A 17,079-nucleotide genomic window follows, 5' to 3' on the forward strand; every position below is an offset into this window, starting at 1 on the left:
TGTACCACCTTTTAGGGGATTTGTGACGCAGAGTGCAATTTTTTAAGTGTTAGTGCCTCAAAGCCAGGCAGTAGTCACCACGACCACGCTTTTTCTTTTATTGCTGGGGCCATTTCAATCTCTTAAGTCTTTCACTAGCACAATAAACACAGTTCAAGATACCAAAACTGTCAATCAAAGAGTCTTATAACTTAAAATACTAACTAGATTCTAGCTCTAGCAGATGCCTTGTAATAATAATAAAGTAAACAGCATCTATTACTGTACGCAATGTAATGAAACGAATATTCTTATTGGTCGCTATAAGGTCCACCCTCTAAGAAAATAAAAAATTCTATGCTTGAAAAATCTGATCTTAGAATTTGAACTTATACTAAGTTCAGAAATAAAAGTAAGAAAATTTAAGCTAGAATACGTGTTTATTGAAATGACGAACTTCTATTTTTTCCTAACTTACGTGAGGAAATTTTATAAGAAATTTTAATAAGTTTGAGACCAGAATTTAAGCCAAGGCTAGAATACGGCCCCTGATGTCTCGCACACGTTGTAAGTAACAAAATAACGTTGGTTTTAATATTGATGTACTGTCAGTTAAAGGACAGCACTTTTGACAAATTAGTTTTTTTGAAAAAAAAACTGGGAATTCCAGTAAGAACCCGTAGGATTCATCTTCTAAATAAATTGTAATGCAGTTGTAATGCCAAAATGAAGACGGAAATATACAGATTTCATATGGCATTTTTTGTACGTGAGCGAAGAGCGCGAGCGCGAGCGATAGCGCGCTCACTTTTTTTTTGCGAGCGAGAGCTGAGCTACGCTCACTTTTCAGCACTGAGCGGAAAGCTCTGAGTGCGCTCTCAAATCCGTGAGCTACTCCCAACTCTGCTTTCTGAAGTACAGACGACGAAAATGAGCGAAAACATAGCGAAAACGTAATACATCACAAGTTCACAACACAGCCGCTGTGGCGCTTTCGTTATGGGACAGAAAGACTTTCAGGCCAAAAAGGCAATGGGAGGGCCATAAGCGTGGCTACACCAGTATTCTATTACTCTGCCTAGACTCTGCCAGAGTCATAGAACCCTGGTTCGTTCACGACAGGGGGGGAAACGTCTGTCTTTGTGTCTAATTTCGGAAATAGCAGTCAGAGCCTCCAGCGGGTGTGTAATGCACTACATCGAATGCACCAATAAGGAAATGTGTTTGAAAACTTAAACAGCCAATTGCAACAGTGATAAGGAAACGAATGAAGCAGACGACACTTGAAAAATTGGAGAATTTGTTGCAGTTCGAAAACAACCAACACCAGACCACTGCACCTAATATATAAACAAACTAAAAAAATAAAAAAAAACTAAAAAAAAAAATAAACAATTCGGTAGGTATTGAATAATAACATACAATTTATTTCCTCTAATTTTTTATCGTATATATTATCTTTTTTTTGTCAACAACTTGCATGAGATAGAATTCCTTAAAGAGTACGAATTCTTAAATAGAGTTGGCTAACGTCCGAAGTTGCCAGTTCGATAAAATTGTGAAAAAAAAATTGGACACGAACTAGTAACAGTTCTTGCATGGTGGCTTACGGAGTTTCGCCCGTTGTAGTTTTAGTTTTAATTTTTTCCATTGAAATTATCTTCCGTTCCATTCATAATTGGATTACGTTTGTAGTTGACACTGAACAGAAGCTGATTGGCTCTGGAATAAGAAGTGGTTTCTATTTATTTCCTTTTGGGAGATGTGACGAACGCAAGCGATGGACCCCACGGTAAGTTTTTGTATGACAACGTACGGTATACTTGTGTATTAATGGAATATCGTGAAATGGACGTGAAAGATGAACATTTGTCTGAATCAAACAAATTCCTCCCGTTAGATAATGGGTCCGTGTAAATGCAAAGTATGGCGTTTTTGGCTTGGTTGAATGACCATGTCCAACCGTCAGGTAATTCCATTCGGGACACCAATGTGAAATACGTGATCAAGTTTGGTTTCAAGTTCCATATACTCTCATCTGAAAAAGAACAAAAAGAGATGATGATTTATGTCAGGAACGACATATCACGATTATTGGATGCACGTACCTCTAGTTGAAGATGATTGAGCAGTACTTGAGGTGTGTGCTAGTTGTGACAGTGTTATTTCTGCATTTTCATTAACGGTTTCTTCAGTTGTAATGTTCAATTCTGACTCATTTGAGGTATTCGGATCCTGAACATCATCCATCGGCGTCAATTTCAGGACTACCCTAAATCGTGTACGCATCACCGTGTATCGCATCACCCTAAAGCGTGTACTCTAACCGTGTATTTGCTAGACTCCGCCCCATAAAGGTGGGGCTTACAACCGTGTCAAATACACGATTTCCCCTAAATTGTGTCAGAAACCCAAAATTACCACCAGAGGCACCACTATACACCCAAGATGTTTCTGCTCGAATTTCTTCCCAATGGCCCTAATTTTTATTAGGGCCACTGGGCTATTATTATTTATTTTGAATTCAAACCAACGTGGTACCATTTCAAAATATTGTGAGTTATGGAGAGAATTCTGCGAACTAGAACCGTTGTTCTGTCAGAGGAAGGACAAAATGTAAGTATTTTATGTACGTTTACTAATTTGTATGTATTTTATTGTGAATGTAACATATACTTTGGTATAAAATAACATTTTTAAAATCATATAACAGGAACGGTCTAAATTGGATGCTGAATCTGCTGAATCTGCTGAATCTGCTGAATTTGTATAAAATAACATTTTTAAAATCATATAACAGGAACGGTCTAAATTGGATGCTGAATCAGAACTTTGTAGAATTTAGAATTCTTGCCTGTTATGATTCAACTTCCAAGCGTTCCATAATCCTCATACATAAACCAATATAATCAATCTATCATTCTGGAACGTTCCAATTTTGGAAAATGAAATCAAGCCCGGTCCAGAATGATAATTTTTTATTATGATAATTGAACAGTTAAAAGTTGATTCCAGAATAGGCCACAGTTATAAATGTTTTTTAGGTTTGGATTCAACATCCAACTTACACCGTTCCTGTATTTCCAGAATGTATAGTCTATGTGTATTTATAAATTTATTTCAACAACAATAGGAACGAATGGTGGACAAGAGACTGACGAAAACCAATCAATCAAAAAAGGGGAAATCTCTTTCTAGGAAAAAAGGACAAAATGAAACCGTAAATCTAGATATTTACATATTTACATTTTATATATATTAACTGATCCACAAAATATTTTCTATACTTCTAGGATGATTTGATGCAGGAAAGTAACCCTTCTCCCACTTCCCTGGATGATGTAATATATATTTTAATAATTACACTATAAATTATTATGATACATCCGAAAAGTTCTCTATTTCTTTACAGGGTAATTTCTGTGGTTTTGTGTCCCTGGATGGCGAGGAGGTTTTCGACGACAGCGTTTTCGACGACGACGACGAAAGTATAAGCATCATTATTCATATAGTTGATATGTTTAAATACGTAGTGCATTACTAAATATAAAATTAAATAGGATAAATTGGTGATCGACGACCCAGTATCGAAGGAGTCTGATCGAAATAGAATAGCGATTCTCGAAAAGGTTCTATATAGGGTATCAAAGTTTTTCTTTACATACATACATAGCAATCATAAATAATTTCTTTAGGAACTTGAAGAATTGAAAAGAGAAAATGCCGCTCTTAAACAACAACTTAAAGAAAATGATCATACTGAACACGAAAGGGACGAGGCTGAATATCCGGAAAGTGCCAACGAAGAGAGTGACACAGATGATGAAAATGCAACTGAAGCTGAAAAAAGCGATGAAGATGAAGAAAGAGATGAAGATGGAGTAGTAGAAAAAGTTACTAAATTGGAAGAACTGAAAAGAAGGATTTCTATTATGAAAACCAACAAACAAGGGTACTATTCAAACAAGGTAAGAAATTATGTATACATTATATATAGAGTATTATTTATATTGTTTATATATTTCATACATTGCTTGCCTGTTGTATACATTATATATATATAATGTATATACCTATATATTATATATTTTATATATGTACATTGATGTAAAAACATTTATGCTTTATTGTCATTAATTCATTGAAAAAATTAGATTGTACATTAACAAACTTTTTATTTCTAGGATGCGTTTCCCATAAAAAAAGGTCTGATAAAGAGGATGAAGGCGCAGTACCCTCAAGATCCAGCGGGCTTTGCTCTCAAGTTGGTTGGAGAATTGTATTCTCGGGAGTTTTTGGAGCTCCATAAAAAAACCAATACGAATGCGAAGGTTGGGTGCGATTCGAAAATCCCAATTAGGGTATAGGAGCTATCCTGCATTCGAAATAAGTTATTTATTCTGTTGGAAATAAAATATAATAATTATGAGTGCTTTTTAGATACCATAACTGAGATGTATGGTGCTCTAGATTCGAAGACGAAATCAGCAGTCGAGATGAAAATCAGCCAAAAATTCAACATTAAATCGAAGGACAGCGTTGCTTGGCTGAAAAAATTCAACGAATTGCAAAAAAAAAATAGATCATGAAGTCGATAAAACCAATTGATTTTTTATTACGAATTTTTTGTCGTTTATGTTTGATCAAGAAATATACTTTCAAAATATGTCAACCTTTTTTTTGTATTATTTACTTTGCTTTCATACAAACTTCATTTGGACTAATTTAATAATATAATACACTTAAACTGTTATTGGAACAGTTATTATTAACAAAAAATATAATAAATAAATTATGTACAGTATCCTGCACAAAAGGGTGAACACCAATTTATTTCTAAAAAGTCATCTGTGGGTAGAAAATATTAATAGTTTACCTTTTTAAGGAGAGGTAGGGTGGTTTTGGCACAAAATCATCATAAGGGGGGTTGGGTAATGTCAGTCTAGACACCTTTTTTTTGCCCTAGGTATTAAATGTCTGGAAAAAAGTGTAGACTGTATCATCGGTAGACTCCCTTACCCCCCGGCTAAGTAGAACTATTTTTGCAATACAAAATAGAGTCTTTCCATTACTCGTTATTGTCATTATCGGGTCGGGTAATCGGGTAGCATATGGAAACACAAAATTTTTTTTATCAGTATGCTAGTTATCTGTTATTAAATTGTTAGTGACTTAATGGATACGTTTCCGTCGGCGACGCGGGAATTCCGCGTTCAAAGCTTGTTTGCGTTAATAGTGTTCAAAGCAAGTCTAACTAATGAATATAATTTAATAAAATTTTGATGCGATATATAATATTTAAAATTTTGAAAAAAGTATTTATATACGATTAATGATTATTAAATTCGTAAACAATTACACTGTTTTCACGAACGCAATAATTTTGTAAACAGTTATCTCATCCAAGTCTAGAACGCGGAACTCCCGCAGCGCCGATGGAAACGTATCCAACAAGCCACTAACAATTTACTAACTAACAGCTAGCATATAAGAAAAATCTATATTATATAGATATTATTATTAATATATAATATACAAATTATACATATTAAATATTGTTTATATATATTATAATTGGTGTATATATTTTCCCTTCATCCTGCTCGCATTTTGTGTGTTCTCGCGCAAATAAAGGAATGTTCTCGAACGCAATGAATCACAAGGTTAATATTTTATGTTTAATCAAAATTTATTTCTGAATTGATTAATTTTACTTTAAACAGTTTTACATTTTGCAAGACTTACAAAACCATGGAATTTTAATTGAATTAATTGCCGTTTGTGGAATTTCTGCACATTCCTGGTGATAGTAGTTTTTGCAGGCTGTGCATTGCGCCATCACTCGATATTTGGGTGGAAGCTGCCGATGATCACCAAAATCAGGCATTCTGCAAATACAATAAACAGCTTTTGACAACTTTTTTTTGGTCTCCAAGTCGACCGAGTCCTGTTTCCGATGGTTGGAAAAGGAACAATTTTTCCCTCGGATAAACAGTCCATAAGATGAGGACGAAGCTTCTTGACCTCAAATCTCAACTCTGACGGATTTAAGGAATACGCCAGCGCTGTTGCAAATGCGATCGCGTAGAGGCAACAGCTTCCCCCCTCTTTTTGTTTTTCACAATCCATTAGGCCAATATTGAGAATTTTCTCAGTAGTCTTTTCGATCTTGGCTACACAATATATGACATGTTGATCAGGATCGTTGATTCCGTTCCAGTTGCTGTCGTACAGTAACACGAGGTTGTTGGATGTGTACCCTTTTGCTGCGACAACGTAGTGATCCCTGGCATTGTGGACAATTTGAATCCATTTGGAGGAGTTGGCTTGATTGTATTCAATTGTTGTCCCCCATTGGCAATTAAATAGGCCTCCAATTGATGGAAACTCCTTGTGGATTAGCTCCATTGCTGCGTTGACAACTTTTGTTGGAAGCCACCAGTTTAGCCGTCCAATTTCTTCGACCTCATCTCGGTCCAATAGTTCCCCATTTCTTTTGTCGACAATCACAGATTGGTCAAATAGTGATTCGGATCTCGCAACTTCAAGTTCTATGTCGCTGTCATATTTTGGACACATTTCAATCGTCAAACTTGCGGTTGAAGCAGAGCGTTCATTAGATCGTGAACGTGAGCCGGAACAAGAGCGAGAATGTGAACGGGAGCAGGATCGTGCACGTGAGTGAGAGGTGGATCGTGAACAAGAGCTCGAAGAACAACGTAAAAAAGTTCGTGAACGTGAACGAAATGGTTCCCGAGAACGTGAAACTGTGTGTCTTGGTGAATTGGAGCATGGGCCTTTAGTGGATGAACTCGGAAAACTACTGGAAACAGGTTCTGTTACAGTGGCACATCGAGATCCTGGGCGTTGTCCGATGACTTTTGTTACCTCTTTAAATAAAGCGGAAAAAATATATAAATGAATGAACAATAACAAAAGTTTTTCATTTACCAATAACGGTCCCCACAGGCATTTCAGGCGACTTAAGTTGAAAGTTGATATCATCATCGGAATAGTAAGTATTGTCAGACACGTTTAGAGCGAAAGGGTGGCTTGGGACCTCAATCTTTAATTTGAAATGTAGTAAAAAATTAACAATTTCATAACAACTGAATACAAAAATTTAACTTTTTCTTTTAAAACGTCAGTTTCTTTGTTTTCTGGTTGATGTAAATCCGGGAAAAAATGTTCAAATCGTAATATTTGATCATAATTCCATTTAGCGCGTGCTGCTTCCCTTTCTTCCTCCCTGCGCACAACTTTTTCAGGTCCAAAGCTTGTATCGGAATCGATATCTGAAAATTTGTACCAGTCTGAGAAATTCTTTTTCTTTTCGTCAGAAGCAAATTTGGCGTCGGAAGCATCGTTCATCTTCTTTTCCAGCAAAAAAGATTTGTGTTTATTTCTTTTTACAGAAAGAGGATCTAACGCACGGTAGTCATCGTTTTCGCTTCCCGACTCTTTTTTTTTATTGTTTTCATGTTTTTCATGCTTCTTTAAATGTTCAGATTCTATCCGATCTATTTCTGCCTCTTCTGCAAAAGGGTTGCATGAAAACATATCATCTTCAATGTGTGTTTTCCCCTAATGAATGTAATTAACAATATGTAGTATTGTTATTTCCAACATTTCATATTCAACATTACTACCTTTTTGTTTTTCCTCTGAAATTGCCTGTAGCCATTGGCCTGCTTATTCTTAGTTTTGCCGGATGCTTGTTTCCCTTTAACTCCAGACCGAGAATACTTCTCATTCTTTCTCATCGTGGTTCCATTTGCTCTTTTGTTTGATGCTCTCGGAACATACCCGATTGACATCGTGGCAGCCATTATATGAGAACAAGTGACGGTGGATGCACAGGTGCAAGTTTTGTGCGGTTCTCCATTTTCACCAGAAAAAAAAGTAACCGCATGTTTCTGTCCACCGTGTGTGGTCAGCGCAAAACATTTTTGTAACGGAGCCAAGGAAATCCGGTTTTCTAGTACAATCAACTTTGCTCTACTAAGGACGGTGGAACTAGGAACGTATTTCTTGGACGGGCCTATGGGAGCGCTAATCACCTAAAGATGACAATAAAGTTAAACATAGTACACTGTATTTTATAAATAATATTCTACTTGCTACCTCGATTAGATCTTTTTTTTTCTCTAACAATTTGGTATCCAGATCAAACAACTCACTATTGTCGTCTTCTAAGGAGTAATGCTTTCTTAAATGCTCACGCAAAAGCCAATTTTCTCCAGCGGAATGTTTCGCCTTTTTGCATCGAAGCAATCGAAGCCGAACAATTTCGGAACAACCTTCTATGACTTCTTCCTCTCCATACCCTCGATGCTTAACAAATCTCCTTTTCAATAGGGAGTTGAAAGATTCTTGTCGGTTGGTCTGAAGGAGATGGTTTACGCCGTAGATTTTTAGTGCCCACACTCCCATATTTTTCATGTCTGGGTGTATATGTATTTCAAAATACAGCGAAAAATCCTAAAAATAGAAGAATGATGTTAACATTTCATTTTGACGGAGTTGACGACATATCTTTTTCCAAACATGGCGTTGCAAAATTTCCAGACTTGCGCAGTATTGTTCGTAATTTTCTTGATGCAAAAGTTCATAAAATTGCTCGCGGTACTTGGCTGTTTCTGGCTTCGCAATGATTCCAATACTTTTCAATTTCTTCTTAATATTTCTCCACGCGTGAATATGACATCGAGCGTGAGGTATATCTGGAAAAACCTATAAGAAAGGAAGAGCATTCCAATGTGAATGCATAACAGCTGGATTGATATAATATATATAATATACAATTAGTATGCATTTTTACCTTCTTAAAAGCGTTAACAATTGCAGTTTCCTCATCCGTGAACATAAGTACATTTTTGGCGTCTTGTAATGTTGGGATTTCTTCTTTTATGACATTGAAGAAGTATTCGTGACATGACTGAATCTTCCTGGTATGTATCAAACACGCCAAACCCATTGTTGTCATAGGGTTGTCGGGTAAATCTTTAAATTCCGTGTGTCTAAATGAGAGCCAACTCACGTAAAAATTCCCCATATCAAATGTGGTGTCATACTCCATGGTGATTGCTGGCAAATCGTTCCGATCAAGTAGAAGTTCGAATTCATGGGCCATTTCTACAAAAAATACCAAATAGGAATTACGCATATAGAATGAATAACAATGTTAATAAATTGTGATGCAGGCTTTACGTTGTATTAACTGTTATTTTTACTTTTTGTTTTTATAAAGGGCGTGGACGAGTATTGCCTGGTGTCTTACAACTGAAACGTATGTATACGTACAGTAATCATCATTCACTTTGAACGCTTGTGCGTTTTACCATAAGCGCCCGTGTTAAAAGCGCACGACTCCGACCCGCTTATTCTGGGCCAACGTATAAGCTATTTATTATACATTTATATCGCTTAATAGCTAAAAATATTTTCTATATATTGGTGAGATTGAAAAAATTTTCTGATTGCTGGTTTTCCCATCAAGGTAAAACCCAGCTATCTTTGAACATGGTGTTTCTTACATGTTAGCTTATGGAGAAAGGGTGTTTTTATTTATTTAATTGTACACAAACAGCTTGAACCATTTGCATGCCGTTTGTTGGCATTGATGCGGATTTCATTCCTCTTTAGATGCTAGAAATCCCCTGGTACTAACTTATGAAATGAATTCCCTGAATTAATTTTTTGTCGACACATGTGTAATTTTAAGCGAATCGGCACGGTGTCCCCCCTCTGGCATACTCCCAGTACCACCCTCTACTTTGTACTTACAAGCGCGCGCTGAACAAAGGTTCAGCGGGTGGTACTGGGAGTATGCCAGAGGGGGACACCGCGCCGATTCGCTTAAAATTACACGTGTGTCGACAAAAAATTAATTCAGGGAATTCATTTCATAAGTTAGAACCAGGGGATTTCTAGCATCTACAGAAGAATGAAATCCGTATCAATGCCAACAAACGGCATGCAAATGGTTCAAGCCGTTTGTGTACAATTAAATAAATAAAAACACCCTTTCTCCATAAGCTAACATGTAAGAAACACCATGTTCAAAGAAAGCTGGGTTTTACTTTGACGGAAAAACCAGCAATCAGAAAAATTTTTCAATCTCACCGCTAAATAGAAAATTGTCTTAGCTATTAAGCGATATAAATGTATAAGAAATAGCTTATATGTTAGACTAGAATAAGCGGGTCGGAGTCATGCGCATTTAACACGGGCGCTTATGGTAAAACGCAAAAGTGTTCAAAGTGAATGACGGTTACTGTATATATACTTATTAACATATATATAACATATAATATATATATAGTATAAATATATATAAAATATATATACTTACTATATGTATATAATATATATACTATATAAAAATATTGTTTAAAAAATCACACATACAAATATACGTTAAATGAACTACTTACCGAAATGCAATGTTCACATCCGGAAACAATTCAAACTTCCGCATGAAATTCGTTTCTATGCCGACCTCGTATGCATTGTATTGCGCGTCATGGCTCATCTTTTTTTATTCTCTCGTGTTTCGTTGTGCATTCTCAATCTGTTTGATGTCTCTTGGGGCCTAAACTGCTTGTTTTTTCATATTATCTCCAACAATTTTTATCATGTCTAAATACACTTCAGCAGGCTGATCACCTTCTCTTTCTTTCGCTGTCTCCAACACTGATTTCGCTGTGCGAAAGAAAAGCTTTTGGGTCTTCTCTTCCCGTTTTGAATTTCCATGGGAATATGTAGGGTTTACGACCGATAAATTACCTTCGTACACTACCAAAACTTGATTTGGATAGTAACTCTGCATGTAGGCTTTTTTGGTGAATTCGGTTGAAAATGATTCCGACTATTCCCCACAGTTGATACGCAATTAAAAAGTTAAACGCGAAAAGTGCACTTGTACCTTTTCTCGATCCGCCTGTTCAAATTCTTGTGAACCCTCCTCGTAAATGTATTTTTTATCCAAGGCGTAGTCCACCTTTCCTCTTTGTTGACGACAATTATATCCGTCCATTCACCAATCTTGTGCATATTTTTCCCCTTCCCATTGTATCATGCATTGGGAACCTGTTTTTAGGATGAAAAATGTACATTACATACTTATCAAACATGCATCTCTGAATTGAAACTGTTTCTATAAAAAAGCTCAGTTCACATATCATATTGAATCAATAACATTCATATTACATATGTATGAATTAAACATATATTAAAAACAAAATGTATACAATTTAGTAATTTACTACATGTTACCTGGTTTGGGGCGAATAGCTAGCGATGGGCAATTTGATATATCTGTTGATCAAAAATTTACGAACACCAGGGTCAGAAAATCTTGAAATGATATTAAGCATGTAGTCCTTTTGTTTTTTAGTGAAGACCATTTTTAGATCAATCAAGTAATTAAATTAGCAAGGGAATTCAGCTTATGGGTTTTAGCCTAATGACTGTAAGTCTGTAACGTTCATAGAAAGGTCAATTCAATAGGCGTCCACGAAGCTCCATTCCCATGCAACGGGTGTGTGGGAAACTAAATAGTTAGCTTAATAAATTCATTAATAATAATATTCATTCCATAATTAAAATATATAAAATATATAAATTTGTTCTAATTTGTTATTCTAGGTTCTAGGTAGTTTCATCATCATCTAGTTTTGGCATAGATAATGTAAACTTAAAAATATATAAAATAATATACGTAAATCAATTACATTTATCGTTTTTATTCGTGAAAAACAAACATTTATAATACACGGTTACGACAATTTAAAAATAATATAATATTCCCAGCAGGAAAACCCTCCCCGAATACAAAATACACGGTATAGTACACGATATGCCCACTACACGTACACGGTGATGCGTACACGGCTATCCGTACACGTTTTAGAAAATTTTCACTGTCGTCTGCTACTCCCTAAATCGTGTACAGCCTGCCCTCAAGCCCCTCCTTTATGGGGCGGAGCCTAGCACATACACGGTTAGAGTACACGCTTTAGGGTGATGCAATACACGGTGATGCGTACACGATTTAGGGTGGCCCTCAATTTCACCATTATCTATTAAAACAAGTATTGGTTTTGATAAATAAATATGAAAAGAAGCTAATTTAACATTGATAACGATGCTTACTGGTAGTGTCGGTATTGTTTCTACGACTACTAATGCAGGTTGTTTAGCCATAGCTGGTAACTGCTTTTCAACTGAAAGGTTCTCATCTGGAACGACTTCCATGGGGGTGGCCAAATCATAAGAAACTATTTATATAACAATGTCTTAATATAACATAACATCATTTTTTAAATTCAAAAATTACTCTTTTTGTTTAGGCTGCTCTTCTTCGCAAAGCTATATCTTTCTTTATTTGGATGCTTCCCGTACGAAAATGCCAGCAAGTATCTTATTCGCAACTTGTCAGCTGGCTACTGCTCTACTTACTGGCACGTATAAAATTGCCAATAGCAGGGGTTTTCTCCAAAACATACTAGTAGAAAACTAGTATGATCCTATTAATCATACGCTTACATGGGCTAACTAGCTATAGGTTTGTAAAACCTAATGGGTTCACAACAAACTGAAACTACTACGATATATACTAATAAGATCTGTTTCGTTGATAATCTGATTTTATCTTCTTAATTTTTATCCTGAATCCTAATTATACATTTTTAACGATAAAATAAAAAATATGAACAATTAGATTTGCACATCATGCTATCATTTGTATTTTGATAACATTTCCTGGATTACACTGAAAAACATGATCGCATGTACACTTTCTATGGTTAAAATGCAGATTAAATGGATTAATACCTACTGCAAAAATTCTAGATTTCTTAAAATGTTGATCAACTGACAAGAGATTATTGTAAAAGAATGACAAGGGGATCAATCGACACTCACAGGGGTTAGAAATACGAATTCGAGTGGATTTGTTATAATTCAAGAACATAAGGACACAACTGAGTTATTGTGATACATTGAGCGACAAATATTAAAGATAAAATCAATGAAATAACTGTTTCTTGTAGGAATTCAAGTAACAGTTATTGCAAATAAAATAATTATGTTGAATCAAAGGACAAAGGCTGTGTATGAATAGAAACCCCACAGCTAACCATCAGTTACTCTCGTTACCTTCCGGTGGCGGTGTGTTCATGGCAGATAACATGGCCCAAGTTTCCATTGACAGCTTCGAACGGATCGCAACGCGTACAGCATTTGGCTTGATAACTTGTTGGTGGAAATTTTTCCAACAGGTTATACAGAATACTAAAGGAAAGGGGAAAACATTAGAATTTGAAAGTGTTGCAATTTATTTGCTTTAACTTACGGGTTAAAGCAACAACGTCTTCTTTTGGCAACGCAGGTTTTACTGGAGCAGGTGGGGTGTTGGCAAGCTTCTTGCCTCGAGGAGGCAATCCTGACAGCGAGTGCTCACTCATGTAGATCCGAGTGTAAATTGATTCCACTATTTTGTTTACCATGGAGTGCAGATTCCCAGGGTTAAGTCTGCCGATCGTCATGGCAAACTTAAGTTCAGATTTTTCGATTTTCAATGGGTGACCTTGCACTAATTGAACCTTTAGAAAAATAAAGTTTTCAAATCCGCATTAATTTATTTTAAAATAATCAATCGTGTATACCATGATCTGATCCATTGACGTAGAAAGTCTTGAGCCGATTTGGTTAGAAGCAACATTCCGTTCGTTAGAGGCCATCCCATTTGCTGCGGAAAGCGCAGCATTAATTCCTGTAGAAGAAAGTTTAAATAGTAAATTGAAATATTTATTTTGTGCAAACTATGAATGTATTTCAATTAAGTCTTACTTTCCACCAGATTGTCAGGGTTATGTTGGCTCTTCAGCTCGAGAATTTCAGTTTTGAGTGATTCGATTTCCGCATCCTTTTCATCGATCTGGTAATGTAAAAAGCCATTTTCTTCTTCCAGATCGTTAATTCGGTCCTTAAGATCAGTCATCTATAAAAAATGTTGTTAAAATAAAATTCGAAATGTATGCCTTGATCACACTACCTGCTGACGCCGAGAGGGGGTTGAGGAGTTCTCCATTAATGACGAATCATTAACATTAGCTACTGTTCTGGTCGCTGTTCTAATTGGAATAGCCGTTGAATTACATTTACCATCACTTTCATCCTTGTTAGAACACCCAAACGAAGATTTATGGAACAAACTCATGTCATCATCTTCTAAATCTTCTTCGTCTTCTAAGTCACGTTCGCCTCTAATGACGTCTGACCCATCATCTGAAGCTTCCTCGTCACCTTCTTCTGAATAAAAATACTTTTTTCTAACTAGTGTTAACAATTAAATTGAAAAAAAATTAAATCACCTGTTTACTCTAAGAACATATCCTTTTGTGAATCAGATTCAGAGGCATCGTCGTCAGTATGCGATGGAGGAGTTGTTACTTCAGGTTCGTCATGGTATATCAATCTCTTTTTCGCAGATCTCTGAAAACCAGATTCTAGTGTCCTTCTCTTTGACGTTACTGCACTTATCTTTGACTCTGCTTCAGCCTTTTTCTTTTGTTCTTTAGTAATCTTTCTTGTCTCTTCTTCTGTCTTTTTCCTTGCCTCTTCTTCAGCCTTTCTAATTGACTCTTCTTCTGCCTTTTTCCTTGCCTCTTCTTCAGCCTTTCTAATTGACTGTTCTTCTGCCTTTCTTATTGACTCTTCTTCAGCCCTTTTCTTTGATTTCTCTTCTGCTTTTTTCTTTTCCTCCTCTTTGGCCTTTTTCCTTGAAACTTCTTCTGTCGATTTCTTGGATTCTTCACCTGTCTTTAATTTCTCCATTTCAACTCTCCCGGTTGGTTTTTCTATATAATTTTAAATAGTAAACAATTATTAATAGTCAGAAATAAGTATCAATACTTATACTAACTTGAATAACCATGAATGGTTGCAACGATGACTTTCTTTTTTCCATCCATAGTCTCTACTCTAAATATAGTTAAAACATCTTATTGGTTTTACATCCAATTTATTAAACGATATAACTTTGTATACCTTATTTTAATCTTGGTCTTCAATTCAAACAATTTCTGAACATTGTCGAGGAGTTGAATGTTGCCATTTTCAGGTAACTTAGGCTGTGAAATAATTCCAGCTGTTCCAATAGTGTATTCCCCAGTGGAATGCACTTTGAATAAGACGTGGATACCGTTGATGTAATTACTTTTCTTTACGGACATTTAAAGTGACCTACGTATAGGTAAATTCCAAAAAAAGTCGACATGTAACACAGGGAAACTTAGCTGAATATTCCGAGCTTATAATTCTCTTCTCTTTGACAATTTAAAATTTTAATCATGCAAAAAATATATATATTTACCGAAAAAACCAAGTTGGTTTACCAGGAGAGCACAAATTGTAGGGTTTTGATAATTATTGAGTGAGATATATCACAGCAAGATTTCAAAACGTGTCTTAAAAAAGCCCTTGTAACTTTTTCACCAGAGGAAGAGGCACAATCAGCTGACGTCTTCCCGCAGATAAGTGAGGCAACAATGTCTGAAATTGAAAAACCCTAAACACATAAATATCAAAAGCCTTAAATGCGAATATGAATCGTCTGTTGCCGTTACGTGAATCTTCGTATTACATAACAAACTTTTCAGTTCATAATTACCAACTGTTACGTAAATATCCCAAGAGAGTTTTGTGCATTAAGTTTAATTTTGAATCGAGTGTTAAGAGTTTTGGAAAATGGCAGAGAAGGAAGAAGATGGAAATTTTTCTAAGAGACGGCGTCTTACTGGAAGTTCTAAATGGACATTAGATAAGATTTCACGTCAGATTACTGAATCTTAAGCCACATAAGACGTTGATAAAATGATAATGATGCAAAGAGTAGAGTCAAGTGAAAATGTTCCAACCAGTACATATCACAGTAGTGAAGCTTCACCAATATTTTTGGTAAGTCTAGTATAATAATTAAATCGACAAAAAAATGTGTTATGACAAATTCTTTTTATCATTAAAGGAATCGGATTTATCTCAAGAATCAAGGAACGTTCAAGTTTCTTTGTTTTGTGATGATGAAGAAGAGCTTGCAGGTTAATTTTAATATCATTCAAGGTTTTCTAAAAATAACAATCACAATTTTAGCGGTCATTGCAAGAGAGAAGGATTCTACGCCGACTGAACAGACTGACTCCATTGGATTTTTTTCCGAAATGGAATCCTTTATGATGGAATCAGAGGAGTGTCCAGAGGCTGTTTTTGATATAGAAACGGATTTGAACGAATTATTTGATATTTTTTCGGACGATGACGAGGAACATCTAGATGACGATGATCTATCGGTAGGAAAATAACTATATCCATTTACTTTTTAAATACTCTTCCATATAAATGTTATGCGTCTATAAGGTTACAGCGGGAAAAGATTTCGATCGTATTCAAGTTACGCGGCTACTTTCCGCTGCATTTTACTTGAAACATGGTTTATCCAAGTCAGGCCTTGGTGATTTCCTCGACATTTTAAATGTTTCTTCTGAGCTATATCAAGATGAAGAGCTAAGAAGTCCATATATGTTTATGAATAAATATGGGATTTTAAATGCCGATCTTAAAAGAATTTATCCTTGTTCTACGTGCTCCAAGACCCTAGAAAACGACGAGAATGGATATCCGAAAGAAACTCAGCCTTGTGGGCACAATTATTGCAAGGTAACATCAGACAAATGCTACACTCTCTTGCTCTCCGTTGAAGAACAAGTGAAATTTTTCCTCCGTCACCATGGAATAAAAAAAAAATTCTGAATTTCCGCCTGATGATCAAGACAGAAAAGGTGACATCTACACGGGCGATCGCTACAAGCAGTACGTAAAAGAAGGGCTAATCAACGAGCGTACAGTAACTCTGCAAGCTAATACTGATGGCGCTCCAAAATTTAAAGCGAGTCAATACGCTTTCTGGCCCTTTATGGGTATTATAAATGAAACGGGTTATAAGACCCGACGCTCAAATATCATTTTGTTTGCTTTGTGGTTTGGGAACAAGAAGCCTCCGAGAAATGTGTTTTTAGATCCTTGCGTCGATGTTTTAAA

The 17,079-nt window shown here is 35.8% G+C and overlaps 2 protein-coding genes and 1 pseudogene across 2 annotated transcripts; 1 reads left to right on the forward strand and 2 right to left on the reverse strand.

Moving 5' to 3' along the window:
• Positions 1 to 2,862: 2,862 nt before the first annotated feature.
• LOC116924538 lies at positions 2,863 to 4,611 on the forward strand. Its single transcript, XM_032931065.2, has 6 exons — positions 2,863 to 3,199; positions 3,273 to 3,320; positions 3,392 to 3,467; positions 3,540 to 3,608; positions 3,675 to 3,947; positions 4,164 to 4,611. Exons 2-6 carry the CDS (start codon positions 3,316 to 3,318, stop codon positions 4,344 to 4,346), a joined length of 606 nt encoding a protein of 201 aa, XP_032786956.2. The 5' UTR covers positions 2,863 to 3,199; positions 3,273 to 3,315; the 3' UTR covers positions 4,347 to 4,611.
• A 1,955-nt stretch (positions 4,612 to 6,566) lies between these two features.
• Positions 6,567 to 11,357, reverse strand: LOC116925324 (annotated as a pseudogene).
• A 1,647-nt stretch (positions 11,358 to 13,004) lies between these two features.
• LOC123466298 (caldesmon-like) lies at positions 13,005 to 15,218 on the reverse strand. Its single transcript, XM_045175567.1, has 8 exons — positions 15,034 to 15,218; positions 14,909 to 14,967; positions 14,366 to 14,843; positions 14,039 to 14,315; positions 13,834 to 13,984; positions 13,650 to 13,756; positions 13,336 to 13,586; positions 13,005 to 13,250 (listed from the first exon to the last, which is right to left on the reverse strand). The coding sequence occupies exons 1-8, from the start codon at positions 15,216 to 15,218 to the stop codon at positions 13,124 to 13,126; spliced, it is 1,635 nt and encodes a 544-aa protein (XP_045031502.1). The 3' UTR covers positions 13,005 to 13,123.
• Positions 15,219 to 17,079: the final 1,861 nt, after the last annotated feature.

The sequence above is a fragment of the Daphnia magna genome, linkage group LG6, assembly GCF_020631705.1.
Source record: "Daphnia magna isolate NIES linkage group LG6, ASM2063170v1.1, whole genome shotgun sequence".
Classification (NCBI taxonomy): domain Eukaryota; kingdom Metazoa; phylum Arthropoda; class Branchiopoda; order Diplostraca; family Daphniidae; genus Daphnia; species Daphnia magna.

Excerpts from the sequence above, each read along its gene's own strand:
- LOC116924538 (XM_032931065.2), top strand. Across the intron at positions 3,468-3,539 it reads TTTCGACGACGACGACGAAA|GATAAATTGGTGATCGACGA; the intron begins GTATAAGCATCA and ends AAAATTAAATAG. Across the intron at positions 3,948-4,163 it reads AAGGGTACTATTCAAACAAG|GATGCGTTTCCCATAAAAAA; the intron begins GTAAGAAATTAT and ends TTTTATTTCTAG.
- LOC123466298 (XM_045175567.1), bottom strand. The coding sequence starts at position 15,218 with ATGTCCGTAAAGAAAAGTAATTACATCAACGGTATCCACGTCTTATTC. Across the intron at positions 13,985-14,038 it reads CCCCCTCTCGGCGTCAGCAG|ATGACTGATCTTAAGGACCG; the intron begins GTAGTGTGATCA and ends CATTTTTTATAG. Across the intron at positions 13,757-13,833 it reads CCCTGACAATCTGGTGGAAA|GAATTAATGCTGCGCTTTCC; the intron begins GTAAGACTTAAT and ends TTTCTTCTACAG.